Here is a 25350-nt window from a genome sequence, read left to right as displayed (position 1 = left end):
ATACATATATATACTTTTTTTTTTGTAACAGAATATATTAAAAATTATTTTTTCAAACATTTTTTCAAAAAAATTGGTTCCGTTTTCGGTGCGGGTTGGGTTTGATATTGGTTTTCGGTATAGCATTTTAAAAACCGTTTGAGAATATAGGCTAAATCTAATAGATTATGAGACTAATTTTCGGATTGATTTCGACTCGGTTCTTTTTGTACCAATATTCTTGACTAACTATGTTAGATAACTAATAAGAAAATATAATATGTTGCAAACTTTTGGAACAAATCGTTCCATAAAAAATCACTTTTTTATTTTTGAATGATTGCAATCGAATACTGGCTACCATATCTGTATATTTGATGACAAAAAAATTAGAATGCTAATAAATGCAAAAAAAAAATTGATTTTATTTAAACCTGATTACATATTTCATAATCGAAATTATTTATATTGGAATGTTAAACATATTATAATCTGCACAAAATCAATGAGTGAAATGGCTATGGCATAGTTGTATAGTCATGCAATATCACATCTTCAATACAATTATCAAAACCTTTACTAATAATTTTAAAAAAAAATATTTTACACAAATATAATTACAAAGAAAAACATAAATATGAAAATTAAAGTTCTAAAAAGAAATGTAAAACAAAAAATATACTTATTCTTGATGGACGGATCAAAATCTAGTCTTATACTATTAAAAAAGAAGATCTATTTTTGAGGTGCCCTTCTGTTTCAACAATATTTACAGATCTCTCCCACTGCTTTAATTTAAACTATGCTTTTAAATTATCTTTATTATTCACTAAATCCTTTTATTCCAACAAACAATATATTTCCGTTTTTCTCTATCCCTTTCAACTAAATAATTTTTAGCATAATTAAAAGATTTTGTGATCTGGAACAAGAGGTCATCGCAAATTGGGGATTTCAAGTTACGTTGTACGAAGTGATTACGAAGGCGATTTGTCTTAGGGTTCGGAGAAGTGGACGAAGGTTTTGCGACTTGATTTTCATCTTGCTAGGAAACCCTTTAGTGGCTTCTCTAATGGTGGTTCTGAATTCAAGATGGAGACGTTGATCCCTGCTGTACTAACAAGTTCCAAGTTCGCAAGAAAAAAAATCAAAAGAGAGGGAAGATTGAGCACTCACTGATTAACATAAATATATCTGTCTTTTTATTTATCCGAGAACTCCTTTGTGGTTTTGTTGACATTTGGTCGGTGTCGGTGATTTGTAGGGTCTGGGTTTGAAGAATCTTGGGAATACATATTTTTTGAATTCTGTATTGCAATTTTTGACATACACTGAGTTCTTAGATGCTTACTTTCTAGATGTTAGCAATGTGAAACGATGTATGCATTTAGAAGCTGGTTTGATTAATTGCTTGGCTTGGTGGATCTTTTATTCAGTGTCTAATTGGATGCTCTCATGAAAACGTTTGTGTAGTCCATGTGACTGGGTTTTGTGCTTTATGTGCAATGCAGAGGCATGTTAGGACAACCCTTCAAGCTTCTGGCGGAATAGCAGCACCAAGTCTCAAACTTAGGAGGTACGCTTTTGTAAAATAAATACGTAAGAATCTAATCATATCTTTCGGGAAAGAGATGCTCTTCACCACGATACTATCAATTGTACATCTATGTGTCATGTACGTCAGTACGGTTCTCATCCAGAGCTCATAGATTTCACCTTCTGCAAGAGATCTCTGCCATTGGAGGATCTTCTTTGAGGAATGAGAGGAGCCACATCTCATGTCATTGCCAAAAAAAGCCAAAATGATGAAAGCGATGTAAGTTATCTTTTTTTAAAAATGTTGTAAAGGAATTATATAATTTCATAAATAGGGGACTGATTCACTGTCATTGGTTTTTTCTTGACAGTGAATCCTACTCTGATAGATAACAGAGCTACAGATGTTACAAGTATTTCCAACGAATCTTTGCTTGAGACTTAAAGTTTTTGAATTCCGAGATGCGCTTATAAGTTTAGGTGGAGAAGTAGTGGCTTTTGACCTTGTGCACAAAAAAATAGCAGTGGCTTTTGACCAAAATCCTTGGTCTAATGGTTGCAGGATTTTCACAAAAGTTCCAGTGGATGTCGATCCTATGCTTTAATTGGAGGATAACAATCAATAAACACCTCAGCTTTTGTCTAACATTTTCATAAGAATTTTTTTTTTTCACTCATATATTTGTGTACCTCTCAGCTTTCCTCTGATGTTAAAGAGCAGGAAACTTCAGCAGTTGATTACACAACAGGGGACATGATCTTTTTCTACTGTGATTCATACCTCCAAGGCTCTATCTGGTATATGCAGTAGAAGAGAGTGATAGGACAGGAAATGCTATGAAAAGAGGATGACGAAGAAGATGGGCATGATGAAGAACATTTTCACTAACGTGGAAAGTCTGTAAACATTGACATGTTTGGTTTGACCAATTCGGTGACATTTGTCCATGGCTTGCAAAGCCATTCGAGAGTATCAAGAACCCCCCCCCCCCCCCCCACAAGAAAAAAAATTGGTTAATTTTTTTTTAAAACTACTCAACGAAATCAATTACGATATACAACCTCTGCATGCCGGTTTACAAAAACTCGGACGGGTCCTATTTTTCTAAATCAGAAAAACTAAAATCACACCGAATACTAAACAGGTATCCAAATATCTAAAATAAAATAAAATACTAATATATATATATATAATTTAATTTATAAATAAAATATTTAAAACCCTGAATTACATGAATTACCTGATTTTTTCAGGTTTAACTTGTGGTTTTTAGATTTTTGTTAGATTTTTGGGTTTAAACCTAAATTAACCCCAAACTTTTTGTAATTTGGTTCACTTCGGGTTTTATGGATAGTAAAAACCCGACTCGAACCCAACATTACCTGAACCGATCTGATCCGAAAAAGTGGTTCATAAACGGGTATGAAACACATAACCCCTATAACATGAAAACCGAATAACCCGAACCGACACAAATCTAAAACTCCAATGACCATCATTATAGGATGTCAAAATTAATTTGATCTCAGTTATAGATGTCAAAACTCAAATAGTAAAATCCAAACCAAACACTTAATAAATTTTAAATTGGAAAATTTAACCAAAATCTAATATACTATTAACAAAGAAACATTATGAAAAATCTACTTATACAAGGTTGTTGCACTATTTCATTATACTATTAATATTTTGATCTTACCTTAAATTTATACTAACAATGTATTACTATATATTTTTCTAACCATAATTTAGTCAATAATTACTATTTATTAGGCCCACGTTTTTTGTACATCAACCGAATAAAAAGACTTGGTTGATGTGTAACATTTTTGTCTATCATGAACATTCATTTGTATGATTCTACGGTCAAAATTATTAGCTAAAATGATATATCTAATCTATTAATTTAGGGTCCTATATTTATCTATCATTAACAAGTATTAGTAGGGCCACTTAAAAATTAATTAATATGACATATTTGATTATTTACATTAATAATAAACCAACTATAAATTTGAATTTTATTTTTTTAATTATAAAAAAATCTGTTGAGAAAGAATCTAACAAAATCTTACTTAAAATTTTAAATATCTTTATAAAATAACATATTAAATAATTACATAATTCGTAACATAATATTTTTATATAAATAGAAATTATATACTACTTTTATAAAAATAGAAATTATATAATACTTTTATAAGAAAATAAAAATTATATACTACTTTTTATAAATTTTATAATTATATTATCCATTATATAAAAATAGAAGTGCTATATGAATAAAATATGACAAAATTATATTAATTAGATAAATTTAAAAAAATTAAAAAATTGTTTTGTTTTAAATAAATTATAACTCATAATTAAAATTGGTTAAAATTCATAAATTATATAATAATTTTATATAAAAATAAATTTATTAACATAGGTTAAACTTTTATATCTACAACTATATATTATCTTTTTATTTATTTTGAAACTCTCAACAATATATTGTTTAAAATTTTAATAAATAAATGTACAAAATAGTATATAATAACCTTTAGTTCATATACTATTAAAACAAATTGTTATAAAACTATAAAAATTAAAGAAATCTAATACTTTGAAATGTTAATTACAAATAAAAAGAAAACTTAATATCATAACATCCAAAAATATCGTGTATCAATAAAATTTACTAAATTAATATGATATATGCTACTATGTATAAAATTAACTTGATTTTAGTAAATTTTATTGATACACGATATTTTAGTGACTCAAAACTTGATTTTAAATACAAAAGTGTAGCCCAAATTCAATCAAATACAAAAATAACCCAAAAGCGTAGTGAAATTACAAAAGCCCCCTTATGAACAAACTAAAAACATGTATTTTTTTTTTTTTTTTTGTCATCAACAATACAGACTCATATTGACTCTGTGAACCAAACCGGGTGATCTGCATCCATTATAACCATCCGTTAGAGAAGACTTCTTTGTAAGTCTTCTCTATGATGACTTCTTTGTAAGTCTTCCCATTCAGTAGATCTTAAAAATAATTTTATAATTTTATAAAAAATATTTTGATGGGTAAAAAATTGAAATCATGTAATAATAAACATTTCTCAATGATGTAAATTTAGTTCATCTGAAATTTAATTATTTTCAACATTGATGAGTGAATGTATATTGGTTCAGTGTTTGATAACATATGTTATAGTATTGTATGTTTCATTTAGGGTTAGATTCTGAAATCTTACCTTCATTTTTTTTTCTTTTCAAATTAACCCATATATGTTTAGTAACTATCTAATAACTTGATTTAAACACTTTCTAAGTTTCTTTTAAGTTTAAGAAAGTGTTTTTTGCATAGTTAATTAATTTTAGGATCTGGAAGACTCACAGAAGACTTAAAATGAAGTCTTCCGACATATCCCGCCTAAATTTTAGTAGAATTTAGGATTTCCGCCTAAATTTTGGAAAAATTTAGGTTTCCCGCCTAAATCAAAAGTCTTACATAAGTCATCCAGGAGTCTTCCAGAAAAAGTTTTCTCATGGATTAGATTTTAAAAATAATTAATAAATTTTCTAAAAAATATTTTAAAGCGAAAAAGTCAAAATCATGTATTAATAAACATTTCTAAAAGATGGAAATTTAGTTTTACTGAAATTGAATTATTTTTAACATAGATGAGTGAACGTAGATTGAGTTATGATAGTCTTTGGTTTAGGGTATGGTAACATATGTTGTAGTATTGTTAGAGTTAGATTTTGAATTTTTTTTTTTTTTTTAATTTGACCTATATGTTATTAGTGACTATCTAATAACTTGATTTAAATACTTTCTAAATATCTCAAGAAGTCTTCTGACATATCCCGCCTAAATTTTAGTAGAATTTAGGGTTTCCGCCTAAATTTAGAAAAATTTAGGTTTTCTGCCTAAATCGATCTTCCCGAAGTCTTCTAGCGAAAGTCTTCTCATGTATTAGATCTTATAAATAATTAATCAATTTAATAAATAATATTTTGAAAGAGAAAAATAGAAATCATGTATTAATAAACATTTAAAAACGATGGAAATTTAGTTTTTCTAAATTTGAATTATTTTAACATAGATGAGTGAATGTAGGATCTAGAAGACTTTCCAAGAAGTCTTCTATATCGAAAATATTTAACCTAATTGGAATTTTTGTCTCCATATATAAAGAAAATTTACACATTCTCTTTCTTCCTCTCAAATGACTGCAACAAAAATGTAATATTTCTCACTCTAAAACTCTCCAACCTCTCTCTAATCTTTTTGAACATCAAAACACCAAATTTAAATCAATTTCTCATTTTTTTTTCTTAAGTCTTCCCACAAGTTTATTTTCTTTTTACAGGTTTTTCATTACATGGTTCTAATCTTTCACTCATTCAAAGGTAGATCTTTAAATGTTGGATATGTATTATTGTGTGTTTTATATATTATTTCTAAAAAGCTATAGATTCAACATATTGTTACTGTTTTGTTTATTATTTAAGCATTAAAATTATATTTTTGAAGTTTTTATATGTTTTGAAGCCATTTGAATGTTTTTGAATTTGCATGTTTTTCAGATCTGAGATTGACGTTGAAAGACTTCTCAGAAGACTCTCGGAAGAATTCTAGACAATTTTTCTAATGCATTTTATGCTAGAAGACTTCCCACGAAGTCTTCAGGAAGTCTTCTGCCCAAAGTGGTACAAATTTTGGATATGTATTTTTTTTTGTTTTATAAATTGGATTCTTAAAAGTTATAAATTCAACCTAATGTGACAGTTTTTTTGTTTATTATTAAGCATAAAAAAATGTTTTTTAAGTTTTCAATGTTTTGAAGCTATTTGAATGCTTCTGAATATGTAAAATTTTCAGATCTAAATCAGAATTTGGAGGACTTCTCAGAAGACTCTTGGATAGGACTTCTCAGAAGACTCTTGGAAGACTCTCGGAAGACTTCTTGGGAAGCCTTCTAATGCATTTTATGCTAGAAGACGTCCCACGAAGTCTTCAGGAAGTCTTCCAAAGTTTTCTGCTCAAAGTTATATAAATTTTGGATATGTATTGTGTGTTTTATATATTAGATTCTAAAAAATTATAGATTCAACCTAATTTGATTGTTTTATTTATTATTTAAGCATAAAAAATTATTTTTGAAAATTTCTCTATTTGAAGCCATTTGAATGCTTTTGAATAGGCATATTTTTCAGATATGAGTTAGACTTTGGAAGATTTCTCAGAAGACTCTTCGAAGACTCTCAGAAACTCTCGGAAGAATCTTGGCAGGCTTCTTGAGAAGTCTTCTAATGTATTTTATGCTAGAAGATTTCCCACGAAGTCTTTGGGAAGTCTTCCAAAGTCTTCTTCCCAAAGTGGTACAAAGGAATGATGTCAAGTGGAGACCAAGCTTGTCTATGTTGATGAATGATATCTAGTTCCATGTGTAATAGTTTTGTTTATGGTCTGTTTTATGATTTGTATGTGCACTATTTAGTTGTGAATTCTTTTGTAAACTTAAAGAAATGTTAATCAAAAGAATTTTTTTAACCATTCTACCAAATGTTAATCATATATGTCCCACTGATAACAAAACACAACAACACAAAAACTTAGTCAAATTTACTAAAACTAAGAGAGAAGACTTCACAAAAAAACTTAGTCATATTCACGAAAGATCAAACTTGAATTTTAAGTGAAAGTTGAATTTTTTAAATTTCATGTAAGTTAAAAATTATATCTTATGATCTAAAAAGACACATTAAACCACATGATTTGATATTCTTGAAGTTACTTAACACTTTTGAAAGTTAACACTTATGAGAAAGATTTACAGAAGACTTCTCCGTTTAGCTAGAAACATTATTAAACATCAATGTTTGTAACTTCATAATCATCACCAATTAAGTTATGAATTCTACTCAGTAGTCCCAATATTGACTAATAAACATGAATTAGCAAGAAAATATTAAAAATTTATTTTAATTTTTGATAAATTTGAAGTTTAATAAAGATTTACGTAGAAGACTTCTTTTGAAGTCATCCATGGAAGACTTCAAAAGAAGTCTACCCCGTATAGACTTCAAAAGAAGTCTTCTGTTTAGGTCATTTTTGCAATTGCAAATTTACGAAGGAAGACTTCTTAAGAAATCTACTTTATATAAGACATCTTCGGAAGTCTTGCTTTGTAAATATTGGCTTACTTTTGAAATTGAATTTTTTTCGAAATTCCTAGAGAAGAGTTCTAAAGAAGTCTTCTCGGATAAACACGTTACTTTTGAATTTGACCGAAGTTGGTCAAAATTTTGACTTTTTGTAGAAGACTTCTAAGGAAGTCTACCTGGAGAATACTTCATAAGAAGTCTTCTCTAAGTCTTCCGGAAGTCTTCTCAATGTTGCAAGAAGTCTGCTGGATTACTTTTGCAATTGACTATATTTGACTTTTTGAGAGAAGACTTCTTTAGAAGTCTTCCGTCGGATGACTTCTCTAGAAGTCTTCTCTCGCGGGCAAAGGTTTGACCGAAACCCAGAATTAAACTCGAGAAGACTTGTAAAGAAGTCTTCTTGTAGAAGACTTCTTTAGAAGTTTTCTCATTGATATTAAATGTTTTACTATTATTTTTCAATTGTAAAAGTAACTCACGCAGACATCTTCCGACATTGAGAAGACTTAGGGAAAACTTTCAGAAGACTTCTGTAGAAGTTTTCTCCAGGAAGATTCTTCTACAAAAAGTCAAATTTCTGACGAACTTCGGTCAAATTTAAAACTAACCTGTTTATCCAAGAAGAAATTTAAAACAAACCTAAGGAAGTCTTCTCTTAGAATTTCAAAATTTTTTGTTTACAAAGGAAAGTTAGAAGACTTCTAGGCAAGTCTTCTATTTAAAACACACAAAAGGTCAATTTCAAAATTAACCTATCCATTGATTTGACGACTTCTAAAGAAGTCTTCTCGATGAAGAAGACTTCTAAAGAATGTGGTTCGCGATTTCATACCTTGAACTCGTGAGATGACTTGTGTGGTTTCTCCAATCACCCAGAACTTCACCACAACAGCTACCTACTCGTTAATCACCAAGAATCGTGAGCTTATGAACCTTACATAATTCGTAATCAAAATCTTCATTTTTTGATGAATTTTGAGAGAAAGTGTAAGATATGTGGTTTGTGTGGATATGAAATGAGAAAGGATGAGAAAAAATCGAAACTTTAGGACAATAACACTCTCAATTTGGTAGTTCATGGTGGTTGAGGTGTTGATGTCAACGACAAAGTTATAAATATATGGTGAAGATGAGGATGGTAAGGTAAAATCATTATTTTCGGAAAAAATAGAAAAAAAAAGTAATGGTATTTTCGTGAATAACTATAACTTCTAGGGTGAATAGGACAAAACAAAGTTTCAAAAAAAGCATAGGTTATTTTTGTGTTTGACTTGAAATTTTGAATCATTTTTTAAAGAACCCCTTATAAATCCCGTAAAATACTAAAAAATATATGTTAATGTATATTTTCTAAACAAAATGTAAATATAAATTATCTTAGACATATTTATTTTCTATAATATAAATATATAAATTAAAAAAAATATTTTATAGCAAAATGTATAAATTAAATAAAAACATATTTTGAAAGAGATTGTCTATTTGATTATTTCATATTGTTATTTTATTGTACCTAACTCAAAAATATATTAGTAAATGGTAAAAATTAATAACAAAGTAAAATATATTAAACAAATCACTATATATTAATAATGCCGAATAAAAATATAAACAATAATATTATAGAGTTACACAATTTATAATACTAAATTTGAAATTATATATTTAAGACATTTGTAATAATATCAAATATATTTATAAAATAAAATATCCGCACGGACGTGCGGATTGAAATTTAGTCTATACTATTAAAAGAAAAAAATTCTTAAAAATCTACTTATATAATATTGTTACACCCTTTCATTATACTACTAATATTTTGGTCTTACTTTAAATTTATACTAACAAATGTATTACCGTATATTTCTCTAACAATAATTTAGTCAATACTTACTATTTATTAGGCCTACGTTTTTTTTTCGACGACCGAATAAAAAGACTTGGTTCATGTGTAACATTTTTTTCTACGTGAACATTCATATGTATGATTCTACGGTCAAAATTATTAGCTAAAATTATATATAATATTATATTATTATTTATGAGTATTTCATATATTTACAAGGGATGCACTGTTTAACATAAATTTACGCATAACAATATTTCATAGATGAGGTAAGATGCGACTTTTACATATTTGAACCAAAACTGTGGTTGTCAGTTCAAACTGATTTTAAATTAAATAATGAAAATTCATTGAGCTAGCGTAACTGGCCTACAAAATTTAGCATTGTTAGCTCATTCATTGTGATTTAACTGTAATTAAAATTGAGATACAATAATTATAAACTAATGCATCAGCAAAAATATAATTAAAATGTGGTAACCGTACGATAAAAAAAAATTCAAACAATAGTTTGCTATAGATATAAATAAGAAAAATATAATAAGCTAATTATTTGAAAATCAATTATTTATTATTTAGGAAAATTAGGTTTTCCAAATTCTTTAGATTTCCGTTATTATAAACGGTTTCTAAAACATTTTTTCTGGTCTCACATTAAAATTACGTAAATTGTATACATTTAATATTATACAGATGCAAATTCGTTTGTATAAGACTATACTGCAACATATAATGTTTTAACAAAAAACATGTCTTAAAATTTATGATTATATTGCAAACATTACACAATCAAAACTACGCATGGGCATTTCGGATATAGGTAGGGTATACAGTAGTTCGGATAGGGTTCTGGAGGATCCATTTACTACATGACTATTTTCAGTTCGGGTATGGTTCAGATAGTTTCAGGTTTGGTTCAGTTCGAATAGTTTCAGGTTTGGTTCTCTTCGGATAGTAAAACTAAGAGCCGGAAAAATACCCAGAAAATTTGGTTATTCTAATTCCGGTTCGGTTTTATCAGGTAGTTCGGATAATTTGGGTAAAATATCATGTATTTTGATAAAGTTTCAAATAAATAGGATGATTGGGATAAAGTCTCAAAATCTACTTTATTAGCCAATCAAGATTTTGAAGAAATTAATTCCCTAAAAAATAGAGAAACTAGTTTTTGAAATAACTGTTAAATTGTAAACAAAAACCAAAATCTTGATTTCAGACGATGGCTTTTGTAAATTTTCTTTTGTTACAGATTTAAAAAATTTAGTAGCAGTTTCTTCATCTTATTTCATGGCTATATGTTTACATTTACGTTCACACTGAAAGCATCTATTTACCATTAAAATCTATAAACTTTATTAAAATAAAAAATTTGATATACAAAAAATGAACAAAAATAATTTTATTTGATTGTTTGGTCTTATGCTACATTTATGAATTAATATAGGAAAAATAAATAAATGGTAATTAACTATAAAAATAAGGTTTAGTAAGAATCATATAACATATGCAATTTTGTATTAAGAACATTTTTAAAAACTTGTCAATAAAATTATAATAACATATGTATATGAAAATAAATTATATTTCTTGACGATGTTGTTTTATATTATAAATACTGTTATTTAATAAATATTAATATAAGAAATGATACTCAAAAGATCAATAATAAACCAAATACATTTTCTACTTGGTTGCTAAACGCAGTGAGAGTACTATACAATATTCACGTACAAGTAACCATCCAATCAAATTTTAAGAATGAATTCTTTAAAATATAGACAATTAGGTTAAGTAAAAATAATTTGTTTAACATATTTAATATGAAAACATTATAAGTGAAGTTCTTAAAAATAATTTATTTTAAGTTATTTAAAAAGAAATTAACTTATAAGTGAAGTTCTTAAAAATAATAAATAACTTTAAAATTAAATAAATTACTAATCAAACTTTAGATTCCATAATATACAAAAAAAAATTTAAGAAAATTTAAAACCAAAAACCAAAAACCAGAATATAGAATATAGAATCACCATTCAAGTTTTTTGAAAAACTAAAATCTACAGCAAAATCAAAAACCAAAATCTAAAAGTCAAGAGGGAACTTTCAGCATTTCTCTATCATCTACCTTCTACAAACGAGTAACTCAGAAGCAGATTCTTTAGCAAAAATAGCTAAGTCTGTTTCATAGGAAACTTTGTTATTTTTCGTTGCTCTGCTCCACTCGATTATCCAGGCCACCTCAAGACTCAAAACCAACAATATACTATGAATTTTTTTCCTTAATGAAAAAGGTAGCAGTTGCAAAAATGCATACCAATGTATGACACTAGTCAAAAGATATATTCCCTCCGTTTTTTAATATAAGTCGTTTTAGAATTGTGCACATAGATTAAAAAATTATTAGTTTTTTATATTTTCTAAACAAAAATATCATTAACTATTTACCTAACCACAAATCAACCAATAATAAAATAGAAGGTATATTATCATTGGTTATATAACATTAAGTGTTAATAAATTTTACATAGAAAACCGAAAACGTCATATAATTTGGAACATAAAAGTTTCTCTAAAACGATTTATATAAAAAAACGGAGGGAGTACAAAATATTATTATATGCTCAATTAATATATCAAATCTGCCATGTAAATAATAAAATAGAATGGTCATGGCTAATGAGTGAATCCCTTGTTGTCATCATCAATTGTTGATATGATTTTATCATTCTCTTCATTATAACTCAGGTACAGAAGTATATATGGTCGCCCTAAATTGTGGATAACTATTTACCTATTTTGATTGAGAAGAGTCTTGACGCATGTAAGAAGTCATACACATTTGTTCTCGGCTATGTATCAAGGTTTGTTAGAAATATCCACCTGTAGTTCAAAATTTTTACATCTGTCGAGCCTTTCTCTCTATATGTTATTGCTATAAATCTCTCTGTGTTATTGCTATGAATTGATTATTCTGTACTCACATATTGCATTAACAAATAGCCACGCGAAGGAAAGAAAAAATTGTTCATTTCGATGTCAAATTGTTACAAATATCGATGCATGACTATATTCTTAATTTTTCTTCTACTATATACATTTTACTAATTCACTTTTTTTTAGCAAACATTTTTTTTGGGAACAAACTGGATTTTTCTAAGACTTTATTCTTGTTCTATATATTATATTATAAAGTAGGCGTAATCGAGGGAGCGTCTCTATATAGGTAGTAGATACAAAAACGTTCTCATAACATTACTCTAAGAAGGTCTACATGCGTTGTACACTTCTCCCCGCAATACATCGATTGGTCTATGTTCCAAAGTGTATCGCTCAGGCCCCATGTACACCCCTGTCTTCTCCAATAGACCCATAGCTTCCTCTCTTCCGTATTTTGACTCGTACAGCTTCAAGTACTCATAATCCTGTTCCATTACATCAATTTGAACACAATTCTTTCTTTCCTTCTTTCTTTCTTTCTTTCTGGTTGGTAACTAAAAGCTTAAAGCAGCCGTACCTGTAAGCCACTAAGAAGACGCTCTAGCCTAAGTGAAGCAACTGGCTCTGAGGATGATGAGAAAACTTCACCCGGGTAGTAAAGAACACCATCACCAGGAGGAAGGCCGCGCCTAAACCTTACCTATAAATATGTTTGGTTGTTTCATATAACTTCCTGAAGCAATCAATCAAGAAACATTTACAAAAGGTACCATAGGTCAGACGAACCTCAGCGCTTGGAACGGTTGCCTTCTCATAGCAGTTTGCACCCCAGTACAAGAATCCCGTTCCACCTTCTTTCCACACACGCCACATCACTGCACGGTGCTGCGTCCCACGCATCCCTAAGTGCCAATTTGGGTGAGGATCTGTAGGTCCAAGGCATATGTATGTCCACCATTCCTGCACCCATCATGAGAATTCCTCTTTATGGTTCCCATTGCAAATACATTCATATATAAACCACACAAGAGTAGCATTAAGATGGCTTAGTTGATTATGATAATGCTTGAATGTATGCATATGCATGTGTACACCTTTTGGGAGCTTATGGTAATTAATTAACTGTTTTGCGTATGGTTAAAAACTGACCGAAATCTATACTTAAAAAATGATGATGATTATGGTTATTAGATTTCTATTCAGTTACGCATATTGATTAGACAAATGAGTAACATAGACTAGTTTAGACGAAGGATCAGAGAGAGCTTACCTCACGATTCTCTAACTGCAATCCCTCCACAATATCTTTCACCAAATCTTCCCGGTTACCAAGCACCCATTCACTGAATATTAAACCATATTTTAAGACTGAGTTGCGGGATTAAGGCAACGATAGACTAACTAGTAGTAAACAGATTTCTCTAAATATTCCTTAAAACGCATCTGAAAATCCTAACTCATAGATGAATATAATAAACTCACATGCATGTCTATCCAAATAGGTAATCGGAGTTATACGGTTGGCAATTTTAAGAACAAAAATGTATTTGCTCAAAAAAAAAACGAGGTTACTTTTTGATTAATTGATAGATTGGTGAGGTTAAGATCTTGACAACTAATTAAGCCACAAACCCATGTAAGAGAAGGCAATTTGTCTGAATGATCAAACCACTGCCACCTAAGAGAAATGGTGCATGCGCAATTACCTTGTGCAGTATATCTGAGTATGGGGTCGAAGCAGATTTGGAACTTTGACAAAAGATTCAAAGGGCGTTGGTGCAAGAGGCGCATCACCCGGACCTACAGATAGATAAATAAAATTTCTGAGTAGCTGAACCATTGTAAAATAACCGTAAGTGCTGTAATGAGACCAGTGGACCAACATGACGAGAGCGTAAATAATATTAACTCTACACAATGACCTAACATTATGGGTTGAACAACACACATTAAGTGGGGAAAAAGTAAGTAAAATCGAGAAATCGAGAAACAAACAAGTAATAAGCACATTTGAGTTCCACAAAAAGGAAATCATACCACAGTAGTAAGTAGTCAAAACCCGGGCATCCGGGGCATAGGCGTAAATTTCACTAGCCATCTTGCGAACGTTATGAAAGTGATCCATATTCAGTGGCTGCCAAATTTTCGAATGGTAATAAGAAAGCTGTCAACAAGTAAACCTCAACTAAAAGAACACATCAATTACACCTGTGGTGGAACATGAGATACACAAATGCTAAGAGACACCACCATCGGCCTATTGATAATCAGTGGGAACTAAGATACCTCATCCCACAAGTAAAAGTAAGCTTTATTCCAGTGGGGTTTACTCCTCAATATCTCAACTTCTTTCCGCAGGTAAATTTCCCTTGAATCATCCCTGCATGCACATCAACAAAAGTTATAGTTTGGGTACCTACAACACTTATAAGAAGTTTGACTAGGACAACACATGCATACCCTGCTATAACTTGTCTATAAGGTACTGCATAAGCCGCAAGCCTTGGATCAGAGAAATATTCATCAGACTTGGGATGCTCGGCTGCGAAACCAAAAAAAGTGGAATGCAAATGGTGAACTTAGAATCTGAAGCAAAATAATTAGATGGTGCATAACAATTGCAATACCAGGCCATGGTGAGGTGTATGTCAAGACACGCATATTTTCACCCCATTTGCAGAAGTATGGACTGATACGATACTGAAGAAGCCACTTGAAATGAAGATCCAGTTTCTCGTACCACTTTTCACTTCCATGTTCAACACCAAAACGATCCTCGATTACAGTATCAGAGACGCCGATGACAGCGGGGAGTGATGGAGTCACTGGAATAATAAATTCCCAAACTGTCAATCTTAGCTTAATACGCACTGCAAGGTTTGACACAGCATCTTCTTCCATCATATCAGAGGATCCATTTGTAGAAATGAACTCCGCGAATGATGGAGAGAAGAGAATTCTTCTTAATGACGAACTTGCACATTTTATTCTTTCTACCTAAAAGACAAGCTGCAGATTACTGACAAGTAAAATATTTATCTAAGGGGACGAGCTCAACAAAACAGAAGCAAACTGAAAATTACCACTTCGTCCATGGGTTTTCCTTCTATCGGTTCCATAATATCCAGACAGTTCTTAAGTTCCACACATAGCTGATCCTTCTCATGCTTTCCCAAGTTATCAGAACAGCTGTAACCAACCACAAAATTTGGGCATCAGCGTATAAAATCCAGGAGAAACAACTTCTCATTTTTACATGACACAATGACAGCAAGCAGATCTGTGAGCATCCTATAAAAGAAAAGAAATACAGAGGGGAGTCTCACCCTCCATCCGTCTTCATTGCAGAAACAGTAATCTCTCCTTCATATTGACCAGGAGGCTGCCCATTAGGAACGTCTATTGAGACCCAAATCACACTTGTTTCTCTACAATATGGAACATCCGAGATTATATCAGTCTTTAACGAATTAAGACAGAAGTAAGAAATAAGATTAGCGAGTGGGTAGTACCCTGGAAGTAAGCTAAGTTGAGTAAGAGGCACCAGAGCGTCAGGAACACCTAAGACAGGCACCACTCGCCGCAACTTTAGAGACTGGCCAACAACCAATCTGTGAATTGAAAGGAAGAAAACAATCATATAGAGATCAGAAGGGAAGAATCCATCTCAAACGTTCGGTTTCTTAAGCCGCTGTTTGGAGAAAAGGGAAGGTAGCAAAGGCTCACGCACCTGTCCCCAGCTGAAGAGCATAAGTCACTGCACTGAACCTGAACACTCCCGGAAGGGGTAGAACCAGCCCAAGAAACTTTGGGACGCATGGCAATCTGAAAACTTTCTCTCTCGTTTCTAGCGGCCAAAAGGTTTATCTGTAGAAACACAAACCACAAGAAAGGTAAACTAGAATTGATTCATTAATAATAGGTCTACCGTATTTGATAACCTTTATAAATCAACTTCCTAACTAACAATGCAACAGAACACTTGTTTTTTTAATTATTTTAGATCGCAAGTGTATAAGAAGAAGGGTTACAGTTTCTAGAGGTCGAGGCGTTTCTTGGGAACCGACGTTAACAGTATTGGGCATACACCAGACGTGAACCAAATCAGAAGTAGGAACCTCTGTGGGGTCCGTAGATTGTTTAAGAGGTTCTGAATTAAGACCACCGTCGTTAAACCCGTAAGCTGTGCCTCCACCAGCAACCCCTTCTACAGGCACACTCATCTCTTGAGTCCCTACAAAAATTTGTTACCATCAACAGTCTACCTTCCTTTATTGATTTGTAAAAGCTAATTTCAAAGAAGAAGATAAAGATACTGAAACCTAATTTTCCACTTAATCTTCTTCTTAGATAAGAGTTAATTAGAAGCAAACTTGTGTAAAATTGACTTCCCAAATTCGTTTCTCAATCAATTTATCTAATCGCAGACGGAGCAAGCAACGAAGGAACTCGAGAAAAAATGAAGAGAGAGAGAGAGAGAGAGAGAGAGAGATTTGGGGGGTAAAGTAAAGAAGAGCGAATTGAATCGTACCATTGTTGCTGTCCATTCGAGGAGAAGAGAAGAGAGGATCGCGTTGTTGGAGATTTCCTGAAGCTTTTAACACGTAAGTAACGTCCCCGCTTTTGTTTACTCTGTGCCCGAAAAGCACCTTTAACTCCCTCCCTCTTCTCAAGTCCTTTCTTTCCTTTTGCAGTATTCTAGGATTTTTGCAATAATGATTACACAAAAAAGAAAAAGATTACACAAAATAATATATTTTCCATCTAATCCACCCACAAAACTTTTTTTTGTTAAATTGGCATTTTAATATTACTTTTATTGTCCAAAGATTAGAACAGAAAAAAAAAAAAAAAAAATTCTGAGAGAAGAGAGCATTTTTTGGTCCACTAGAGTTGTCTTTTTTTTTTTACTATTTTAGGTTATTTTTATTTTGGTTGTTTGGAAATAAAAAACTTTTAGGGGATTGATTATCCATCTCTAGATCAGATTAAGATAATGAAGTGGATCTTCTCTTTATTCAGTTATCTTGTCTCTGATCCCGTTCTTTTGTTCTATATATCAACAACTGACATGTAATTTGGAATCTATTTTGTAACGGAAATAAAACCCACATCAATTTAAAATCGAACACAGGTTTGCATATAAATCATCACTGTCGCTTAACCGCTGGACTGCTCCAATTTTAATATGTAACTAGATTGGATCCGCACAACCGTGCGGGTATTAATTTTCATGTTTATATATATTTTACATAATTAGAATATATTTTTAAGTTACTTATATATTTAAATATTTATATATAATTATTTTAAATATAACAATTTAATAGTTTTCATGATGTAAGTTAATTGATTATTTCAAATCATCACATATATTTGGTATTTTTTATTATATATATTTTAAAATTATTTTTTATTCAATTACTATGATCATGATCCGTAATTCAAAGCGCTAGATTTTCTTTATCAATATTTTTTATGTTTATTCATTTAAGATAATATATATATATATATATAAAATTTAAGATAAGTTAATTTTATACATGAATTATCTAATTTACTAATGTTAACCCGTTCTACCAACATATTATATTTCTAGCATAAATTTTTAATGTTTGTGAAAATAAAATATTTTAATTTATCAGTTTAAAATATTTTTTATCATATTTAGTTAAATAAAATGTTTTATTTTAAAATGATACATATAACTATAAAATAGTAAAATTAGTTAAATATAATGTTTATAAAAGATAACTGAGTATATATATATATATATATATTAATGTATAATAACATTAATTTCATTACTAATTACAAAATTAGTGAAAATATTTATATACAATTTTTGATAATTAAAATATTGTTATAATGTTTTTCAACACATTTGTTAAAAACATTAAATATATATATATATATATATTTATATTTCAAATTAAAAGATATCAAATTATATTATGATTTAAGTAGTTAAAAGATTATATATTAGCAGTAAGGAAATAAATTTAATAAAAAATTTAAATGATGATCCAAATAAAAATATCACACATGAATCAAGGTGAGTTTGTTAACGAATCCAGGTTTTTAGGAGTCGATATTATATTAGGAATGATATATTATTAATTCATATTATTAGTAATAAATGAATGATAATTTATTTCCCGCGAGGGTCTATTTTTTAAAAAATCACATATGAATCAAGGTTCTGATTTCTGTTTTAATATATAAGATTTTAGAATGTATAATATGCATCTCTGTTAACTATTTTGTTGCACTAAATACACTTTAAGAGTGTCTTCTTCACTTCATTGCATTGTATCTTGTAGAACTAGATATCACCCACAGTGCCGTCTTAACTAATATAATATGCCTTGGCGAAACACGAAATATAAACCTTTTTATAAATATTTTCTATATTTTTCTTTTCTATATTTCTTTTAATTTGAGCTCTAAGATCTGAGACAGATAAAAAAAGTATCTCCAAAATTAATGGTGAAAATATAGATTTTTATTGTTTTGTTTTTAATAAGTAAATTCAATTTACTTAATTATGAATTTTTTTGATAATTTTTACGGATTGAATGGAACTCTAAAACAACACACACAAAAATTATAGACGCATGGACCCATGGCAAATGCCCATGTTGCCATGGGTAAGTGCCGGCTCAGACCCACGCATACATACATGCATAGTCATGTTACATTTACTTAAGATATTTGATGTACCAAGATTCAATTGTGTATTCTCTGTTGATAAATTTGCTTCCGGAATAGCGACTTTGATTTCATTCACAAGTATGATACTCTCACCTAAAGAGGATTTTTGTGTTCTTGTGCCTAAACAATGCTATGATTACAATATTTTCGTGTTTTTAGTATACATTGCTACTATGCTAGAGATGGATCAAGGCTGATGCAATGGTTCACATGTCGTTGTTGCTTATACAATGGTTCAAACTGGAAAGGAAGAGACTTCCAGTTGGAGACGCAGCTTGTGAAACGTTAGTTACCTCTGAAGCTGTTAAGTATCAATGCAATGACTCTGAAGTGATCCACTTGTCACGATTCATAACATCGAGACATAATGGAGTAGTCAAAGTAGAATTATTTTCATTGGATCTGTGATCTTTTGGTAGTCTCAGGACTTGCTGTGTTAGCCAAAGGCATATGATTTTAAGGAATAGAGTAGGTATTGAGAGATTAAAGGAAGATTAGAGAAGATTAATGGGAGATTTGTAGAAAGATTAGGTAGTAATCATGTTTAGAAGTATTTAAGAATCATCATGAACAAGAGAGAGAGTCTAGAGAGATAATCCCAAACTTCTTAATTATTAATCTGATCAGAGTTTACAATATATATAAGGAGGAAACACTAGGATGAGGGTTTCATAAAGAGACACTATTACAAGAGATAAGGTTTGCTTTAATTCAAGCCATCCAATGAGCTTCTTCCTTGTGCATAAAGCTCATTTTGCTTTATCCAGCTCTTCTTCAGCCTGTCACACGTGCCTTATCTTCCCTTTGCTAAGGCATCAGACCGTTGCAAGGGTAACTAGTATTACTACGCCATGTACGGTCTGATGCCTTAGCAAAGGGAATAGGGCTTCTCTTCTTCATCCAAAGTTACCTGGGTAACTAGTATAACTAGTATACTAGGATAACTAGGGTAACTTTGGTTTAACCGTTGGAAGTTACACGGGTAACTAGTATTACTACGCCATGTACGGCCTCTTCATCATACTCAACTCCTCATGTTTTTCTCTTCCCATATATTGATCTCATCTCAACACTCCCCCTCAAGCTTAGCTTTGTGAAAGTCTAAGCTTGGATAGCCATGAGATCTTCCTCATTAAAAACCTCACCAAGGAAAACCCATTGGGACAAAACCTTGATGAGGGAAAAAGAGTAAAGACCTCATGACTTAGGGGATCAGCTCCTTCTCTTCCCAAGATCTATGAGTCCCAATCTGATGTGGATGGACTCCATAGTCTTTTGTCTTGCTGCCTTGGTGAACACATCTGCCAACTGATCTTCACTTCTTGTATAACATGGCAAGATCACTCCCAAGACTATCATCTGCCTCACCTTGTGGCAATCTACTTCAATGTGCTTTGTCCTCTCATGAAAAACTGAGTTTGTAGCAATGTGAATAGCCGCCTGATTGTCACAATGCATAGTCATTGGTGTTGCTTGCTCAATCTCCAAGTGCCTAAGAATCCCTTTGATCCATACCAACTCGTTGGTAAGCTTTAGCATAGCTCTATACTCAGCTTCAGCACTAGAGAATGATACAACCTTCAGCTTCTTACTCTTCCAAGTAACCATGTTTCCTCCAATGAAAGTGTAGTAGCCTGTTTTAGACCTTCTGTCTGCTCTATCACCTGCCCAATCAGCATCACAATAACCCACAACTTCAGTGCTTTTATTGCAGCTCATCCATATACCAAGCCCTTGAGTTCCATTCAGGTACATGAGAACCCTCTCCACCATGCGCCAGTGATGCTCTTTTGGAGCTTGCATATGCTGGCTCACTTGATTCACAGCAAAACAAATGTCTGGCCTAGTGATGGTCAAGTATATCAGCTTCCCCACAAGCTTCCTATACAGCTTTGGATCATGGAACAACTTGCTGTCTTCAATCTCCCCCTCACGTGGAACCTTGTACCCATCCTCCATGGGCATCTTGGCTGTTCTTCCTCCATACACACCAGTATCCTTCAAGAGATCCAATGCATACTTCCTTTGAGAAATAAACAACCCTTCCTTGGATCTGCACATCTCAATCCCAAGAAAGTACTTCATCTCTCCCAAATCCTTTATATCAAATACTGATTTCAGAAACTCCTTGGTGGCTCGGATTCCTTCCTTATCACTGCCTGTTATGATGATGTCATCCACATACACAAGCAAAACAATGATGCCTGAGGGAGTATTGAGAGTAAAGAGAGTGTGATCAAGCTCGGACTTCCTGAAGCCTCTACCATTCAGTGTTGTGCTTAGCTTATTGTACCATGCTCTAGGTGATTGTTTCAATCCATAGATGACTTTCTTCAGTCTAAGAACATTTCCTGGCTTCACCATTCCTTCAAGACCCGGAGGTGGTAGCATATAGACTTCATCTTCTAGCTCTCCTTGGAGAAAAGCATTCTTCACATCCATTTGCCAAAGATCCCACCCAAAGTTGGTTGCAACTGATAGTACAATTCTAATGGTATGGAGCTTTGCAACAGGTGCAAAAGTATCAATGTAATCCTCTCCATAGGTTTGTGTGAAACCTCTTACTACCAGCCTTGTCTTACGCCTATCAATCTTCCCATTAGGTAAATACTTGATGGTGAAGATCCACTTGCATGGCACAACTTTCTTCCCCTTAGGCAACTCACTCTCATACCATGTATCATTTCTAATCACGGCATCAGCCTCATCATTGACTGAATCCCTCCACTCTTGAATCAACATTGCTTCTTCATAGCTTCTTGGCACATAGCTTTCATCTAAGCTTACCATAAAGGAGTAGTGCTCTTCCGGAAACTCAGCAAAGGAGCACACAGCTTGGGAAGGATGTTCCACAGCCTGGGCATTGTATAACACTCTCGTGTTTACCCAGTTTCTCGTGTTTGCCAACTCGGAAGCATCCCTCCTTACATGTGTGCTTCTTCTCAAAGGAACTTCTACTTGTTCCTCAACAACTTCCTCTTGTATCTGGATTTCTTCTCCAGCTTCCTGACCTTCATTCTGAACTTCTCTTACTAATTCATCTCCACTTTGGACAGGAGAATCTGAGCCTTGATCTTCTAGACCTCCAGCTTCTTCTGAGCCTTGATCTTTTAACCCTTCAGCTTCAGATTCTCCCCCCCCCTCATGTTCAAAGTGGGATGGTTCTTTAGCGGCCACTTGAGTTGGCTCTTCACGCCTGCTCTGATCCTGGGACACGCCAATACCGAGTTCTTCTAGTATGTTTCTCAAACTAGCAGCTCTATCTGATGGTTGAGAAAGTTCTTCAAGCTCCTCCCAATTCTTCTCTTCATAATACCCTTTATCTTCCATGAATTTCACATCCCTAGACACCAAGACTCTTCTAGCAGTGGGATCAAAGCACTTGTATCCCTTTTGAGATGCGGAATATCCAATAAGCATAGCTTTGGTGCTCTTTGCTTCAAGTTTGTTTCTCATCTCTCATGGCACCAGTACATAGCACACACACCCAAATGTCCTCAAGTGATCTAGAACTGGTCGACTCTTGTTGAGTACCTCAAATGGAGACTGATCCTCTAGGATTCTTGTTGGTATTCTGTTGATCAGATAGCAAGCAGTCATCACAGCATCATTCCAAAATCTCTTAGGGACACTCTTGTGGAACATCATTGAACGGGCCACTTCCATGAGGTGTCTGTTCTTCCTTTCAGCAACTCCATTCTGTTGTGGAGTGTAAGGACAGCTAGTCTGATGTAGAATCCCATGTTGAGCTAGGTGATCTTTTAATGTGTGGCCTATGTATTCCCCACCATTATCTGGGCTGAAAATCTTAATCTTGGCATGATAATGGTTAGTAACATAGCTTTGAAATTTTTTAAATGCATCAGGAACCCTATCTTTTGTTTTAATGAGTGTTAACCATGTGTATTTGGATTTTTCATCAATGAATGTGACATAATACTTATAATCATCCCTAGATAAACACGATGCAGTCCAAACATCAGAGTGAATCAAATCAAAGCAATTCTCATAAATAGTGGATGATCTTTGAAACACAGTCCTACAATGTTTGCCCAAAATAAATGCCTCACAATCATTATTTTTAAACATGACACCTGGTAATATAATGCTTAAAGCCCTAACATGTGGATGTCCAAGTCTAGCATGCCACAATGCATCTTTACTTAAGTTAGAAACAGAACTAAATGAGAAGCAAGAACTAGAGATGGGACTAAGATCTTCAAGCATATAAAGGTCTCCTTTGGTTGCTCTTTGCCCAATCAACTTACTGCTCTTAATATCCTGAAACTTAACATCATCAGGACTAAAAATAACATTGTATTGAAGATCAGTGGTGCATCTTTTGACAGATAAAAGATTAGAAGTAAATTCAGGCATGAAAAATGCTTTAGAGTCCTTATCAAACAATTTCAGTTTACCAATTCCTCTAATAGGAATTTTATCTCCATTAGCAATCATAACATTTCCATGAGCTGGTTCTATGTCTTTAATCAGGTTATTATCACTAATCATATGATGAGATGCACCAGAATCAATGATCAAAGGTTTATGCATGTTTCTAGTAATCTCAGTCCTTGATGGTTCATTTTGTTTTATCAGGTTTCCTAGTAATCCTAATATCTTACTATTTATACTCGGCTCACTAGTAGCAGTGTAAACTCTTTTAAACATGTCTAGTAACTTATCAGTATTACTAGGATTACTAGCAGTAGTGTAAGAGCTTTTAACAATGTCTAGTAACTTATCAGTAGTACTAGGCAATGTATGAGCATCATATGAGTATGAAGGGTGTTTCCAAGAGTGTTACCAGACTCCTTAAGAGCTTTGAAGAAGGTTTCAAGGTCAGCTCTCTTGAATACCTCATGATCCATACCCTTTCCAATTAGTTGATGAGATGCCAAGGCTCTACCTTCACTTTCACCCACCTTAGCGCCTGAGCTAGCTCCGGATGAACCAGCACCATTTGCTTCAGCAGAAAGATGAGCCTTTGCTTCCCTATCCCTGTTGGACCCACGTGGCCTGAGCTGAGGATGTAGGATCCAACACTCACTCTTCTTGTGACCGGTTCTCTTGCAATGCTCACAGCTTCCCTCATACTTTTCATACTTCCTTCCTGAGCTTCTGTATGCAGCCTTGTTTGCTTGCATTCCTTCAGCTTGATGAGCCATAGTGAGCTCACCCTTGCCTCCAAACAGGCCAAGAGATCCCACATCCTTCTGAAGTTGCGCGCATACTTCCTCCATGGATGGTAGGTTAGGCGATCTCAAGATGTGTTTGATGACATCCTTGTAGCAAGGATCTCAAGATGTGTTTTGATGACAACCCAAACACTTGATCTTGTTCTCTTCTTTCCATAAGAGCTGCTTGATCAGTGGTGTCAGGTCTTAGACTTTCAAGTTCAGACCATAATGATCCAAACTTTCCCATGTGTTTGGTGAGCTCTCATCCATCTTGCTTCATGGAGTTAATGGCTCTCTTCAGCTCAAACACACGACTGATGTTGGAGACGTTTCCAAACGTCTTTAAGAGGGTCTCCCACAAGTGTTTGGGAGTCTCACAGTAGCTGTAAGCTTCAAGAAGAGGGACATCAAGATATCCTTGCAGCACGGAGAGCACCATCAAGTCTTCTTGCACCCACTTCTTTGCTTCAGCTTTGGTGAGAGTCTTTTCCTCTTCACCTTCTTCAGTATTGTTGGCCACTGGCTTCGGACCATCATCAGTGATGTAGCTCCACAGCCCTAGCCTTCCAATAGCAGTCTTCACCAATCGAGACCACAAGAGGTAGTTTGAACCACCTTTCAACGCAACCTGGACAGTAACTAGCTTGCTGAAGTTGTTTCCCTCCATCTTCTCTTGCTTGAACCAGAAATGACCAGAAAGCTTCAAACTTGCAACTCAGCTGAAGAACACACAGTATCAGACTTAAAGAACACACGAACTCAAAGCACAGCACCACAGGACTCAACTTTATCACACAGCTTCACGGAACACTCAAGAACACAAGAGCAAGAACACAAGAACACAAGAGCTAGAGAAAGAAAGAAATGGAACGAGGTTTCTCAATACCAAAGCCAACCTGGCTCTGATACCATATGATTTTAGAGAATGGAGTAGGTATTGAGAGATTAAAGGAAGATTAGAGAAGATTAATGGGAGATTTGTAGAGAGAT

The 25350-nt window shown here is 32.7% G+C and overlaps 1 protein-coding gene and 1 long non-coding RNA gene across 4 annotated transcripts; one reads left to right on the top strand and one right to left on the bottom strand.

The window, feature by feature from the left end:
* Positions 1 to 295: 295 nt before the first annotated feature.
* On the top strand, positions 296 to 2192 carry LOC106429108. 2 transcript variants are annotated; one of them, XR_002660876.2, is made up of 3 exons: positions 832 to 1555; positions 1664 to 1795; positions 1887 to 2192. It is a non-coding gene; the product is annotated as an uncharacterized LOC106429108 (long non-coding RNA). The 2 variants fall into 2 exon arrangements; XR_002660875.2 differs by having other exon boundaries at positions 296 to 1795.
* A 10485-nt stretch (positions 2193 to 12677) lies between these two features.
* Positions 12678 to 17192, bottom strand: LOC111197993. 2 transcript variants are annotated; one of them, XM_022708428.2, is made up of 15 exons: positions 16998 to 17192; positions 16498 to 16700; positions 16197 to 16333; positions 15979 to 16077; positions 15793 to 15894; positions 15550 to 15655; positions 15094 to 15463; positions 14927 to 15008; positions 14753 to 14846; positions 14504 to 14600; positions 14173 to 14266; positions 13737 to 13809; positions 13253 to 13426; positions 13044 to 13166; positions 12678 to 12951 (listed from the first exon to the last, which is right to left on the bottom strand). In XM_022708428.2, the coding sequence occupies exons 1-15, from the start codon at positions 17011 to 17013 to the stop codon at positions 12787 to 12789; spliced, it is 1935 nt and encodes a 644-aa protein (XP_022564149.2). In that variant the 5' UTR covers positions 17014 to 17192; the 3' UTR covers positions 12678 to 12786. The 2 variants fall into 2 exon arrangements, with proteins under 2 accessions (XP_022564149.2, XP_022564150.2); XM_022708429.2 differs by lacking the exon at positions 16998 to 17192 and adding an exon at positions 16789 to 16992.
* Positions 17193 to 25350: the final 8158 nt, after the last annotated feature.

The sequence above is a fragment of the Brassica napus genome, chromosome C8 (assembly GCF_020379485.1).
Source record: "Brassica napus cultivar Da-Ae chromosome C8, Da-Ae, whole genome shotgun sequence".
NCBI classification, from domain to species: Eukaryota; Viridiplantae; Streptophyta; class Magnoliopsida; order Brassicales; family Brassicaceae; genus Brassica; species Brassica napus.
This window is presented reverse-complemented; position numbering and strand designations above follow the sequence as displayed.

Coding starts and splice junctions, on each gene's coding strand:
- LOC111197993 (XM_022708428.2), bottom strand. Junction 14,847..14,926: donor TATAGACAAGTTATAGCAGG/GTATGCATGTGT, acceptor ATGTGCATGCAG/GGATGATTCAAGGGAAATTT. Junction 12,952..13,043: donor GTCTTCTTAGTGGCTTACAG/GTACGGCTGCTT, acceptor GTAATGGAACAG/GATTATGAGTACTTGAAGCT.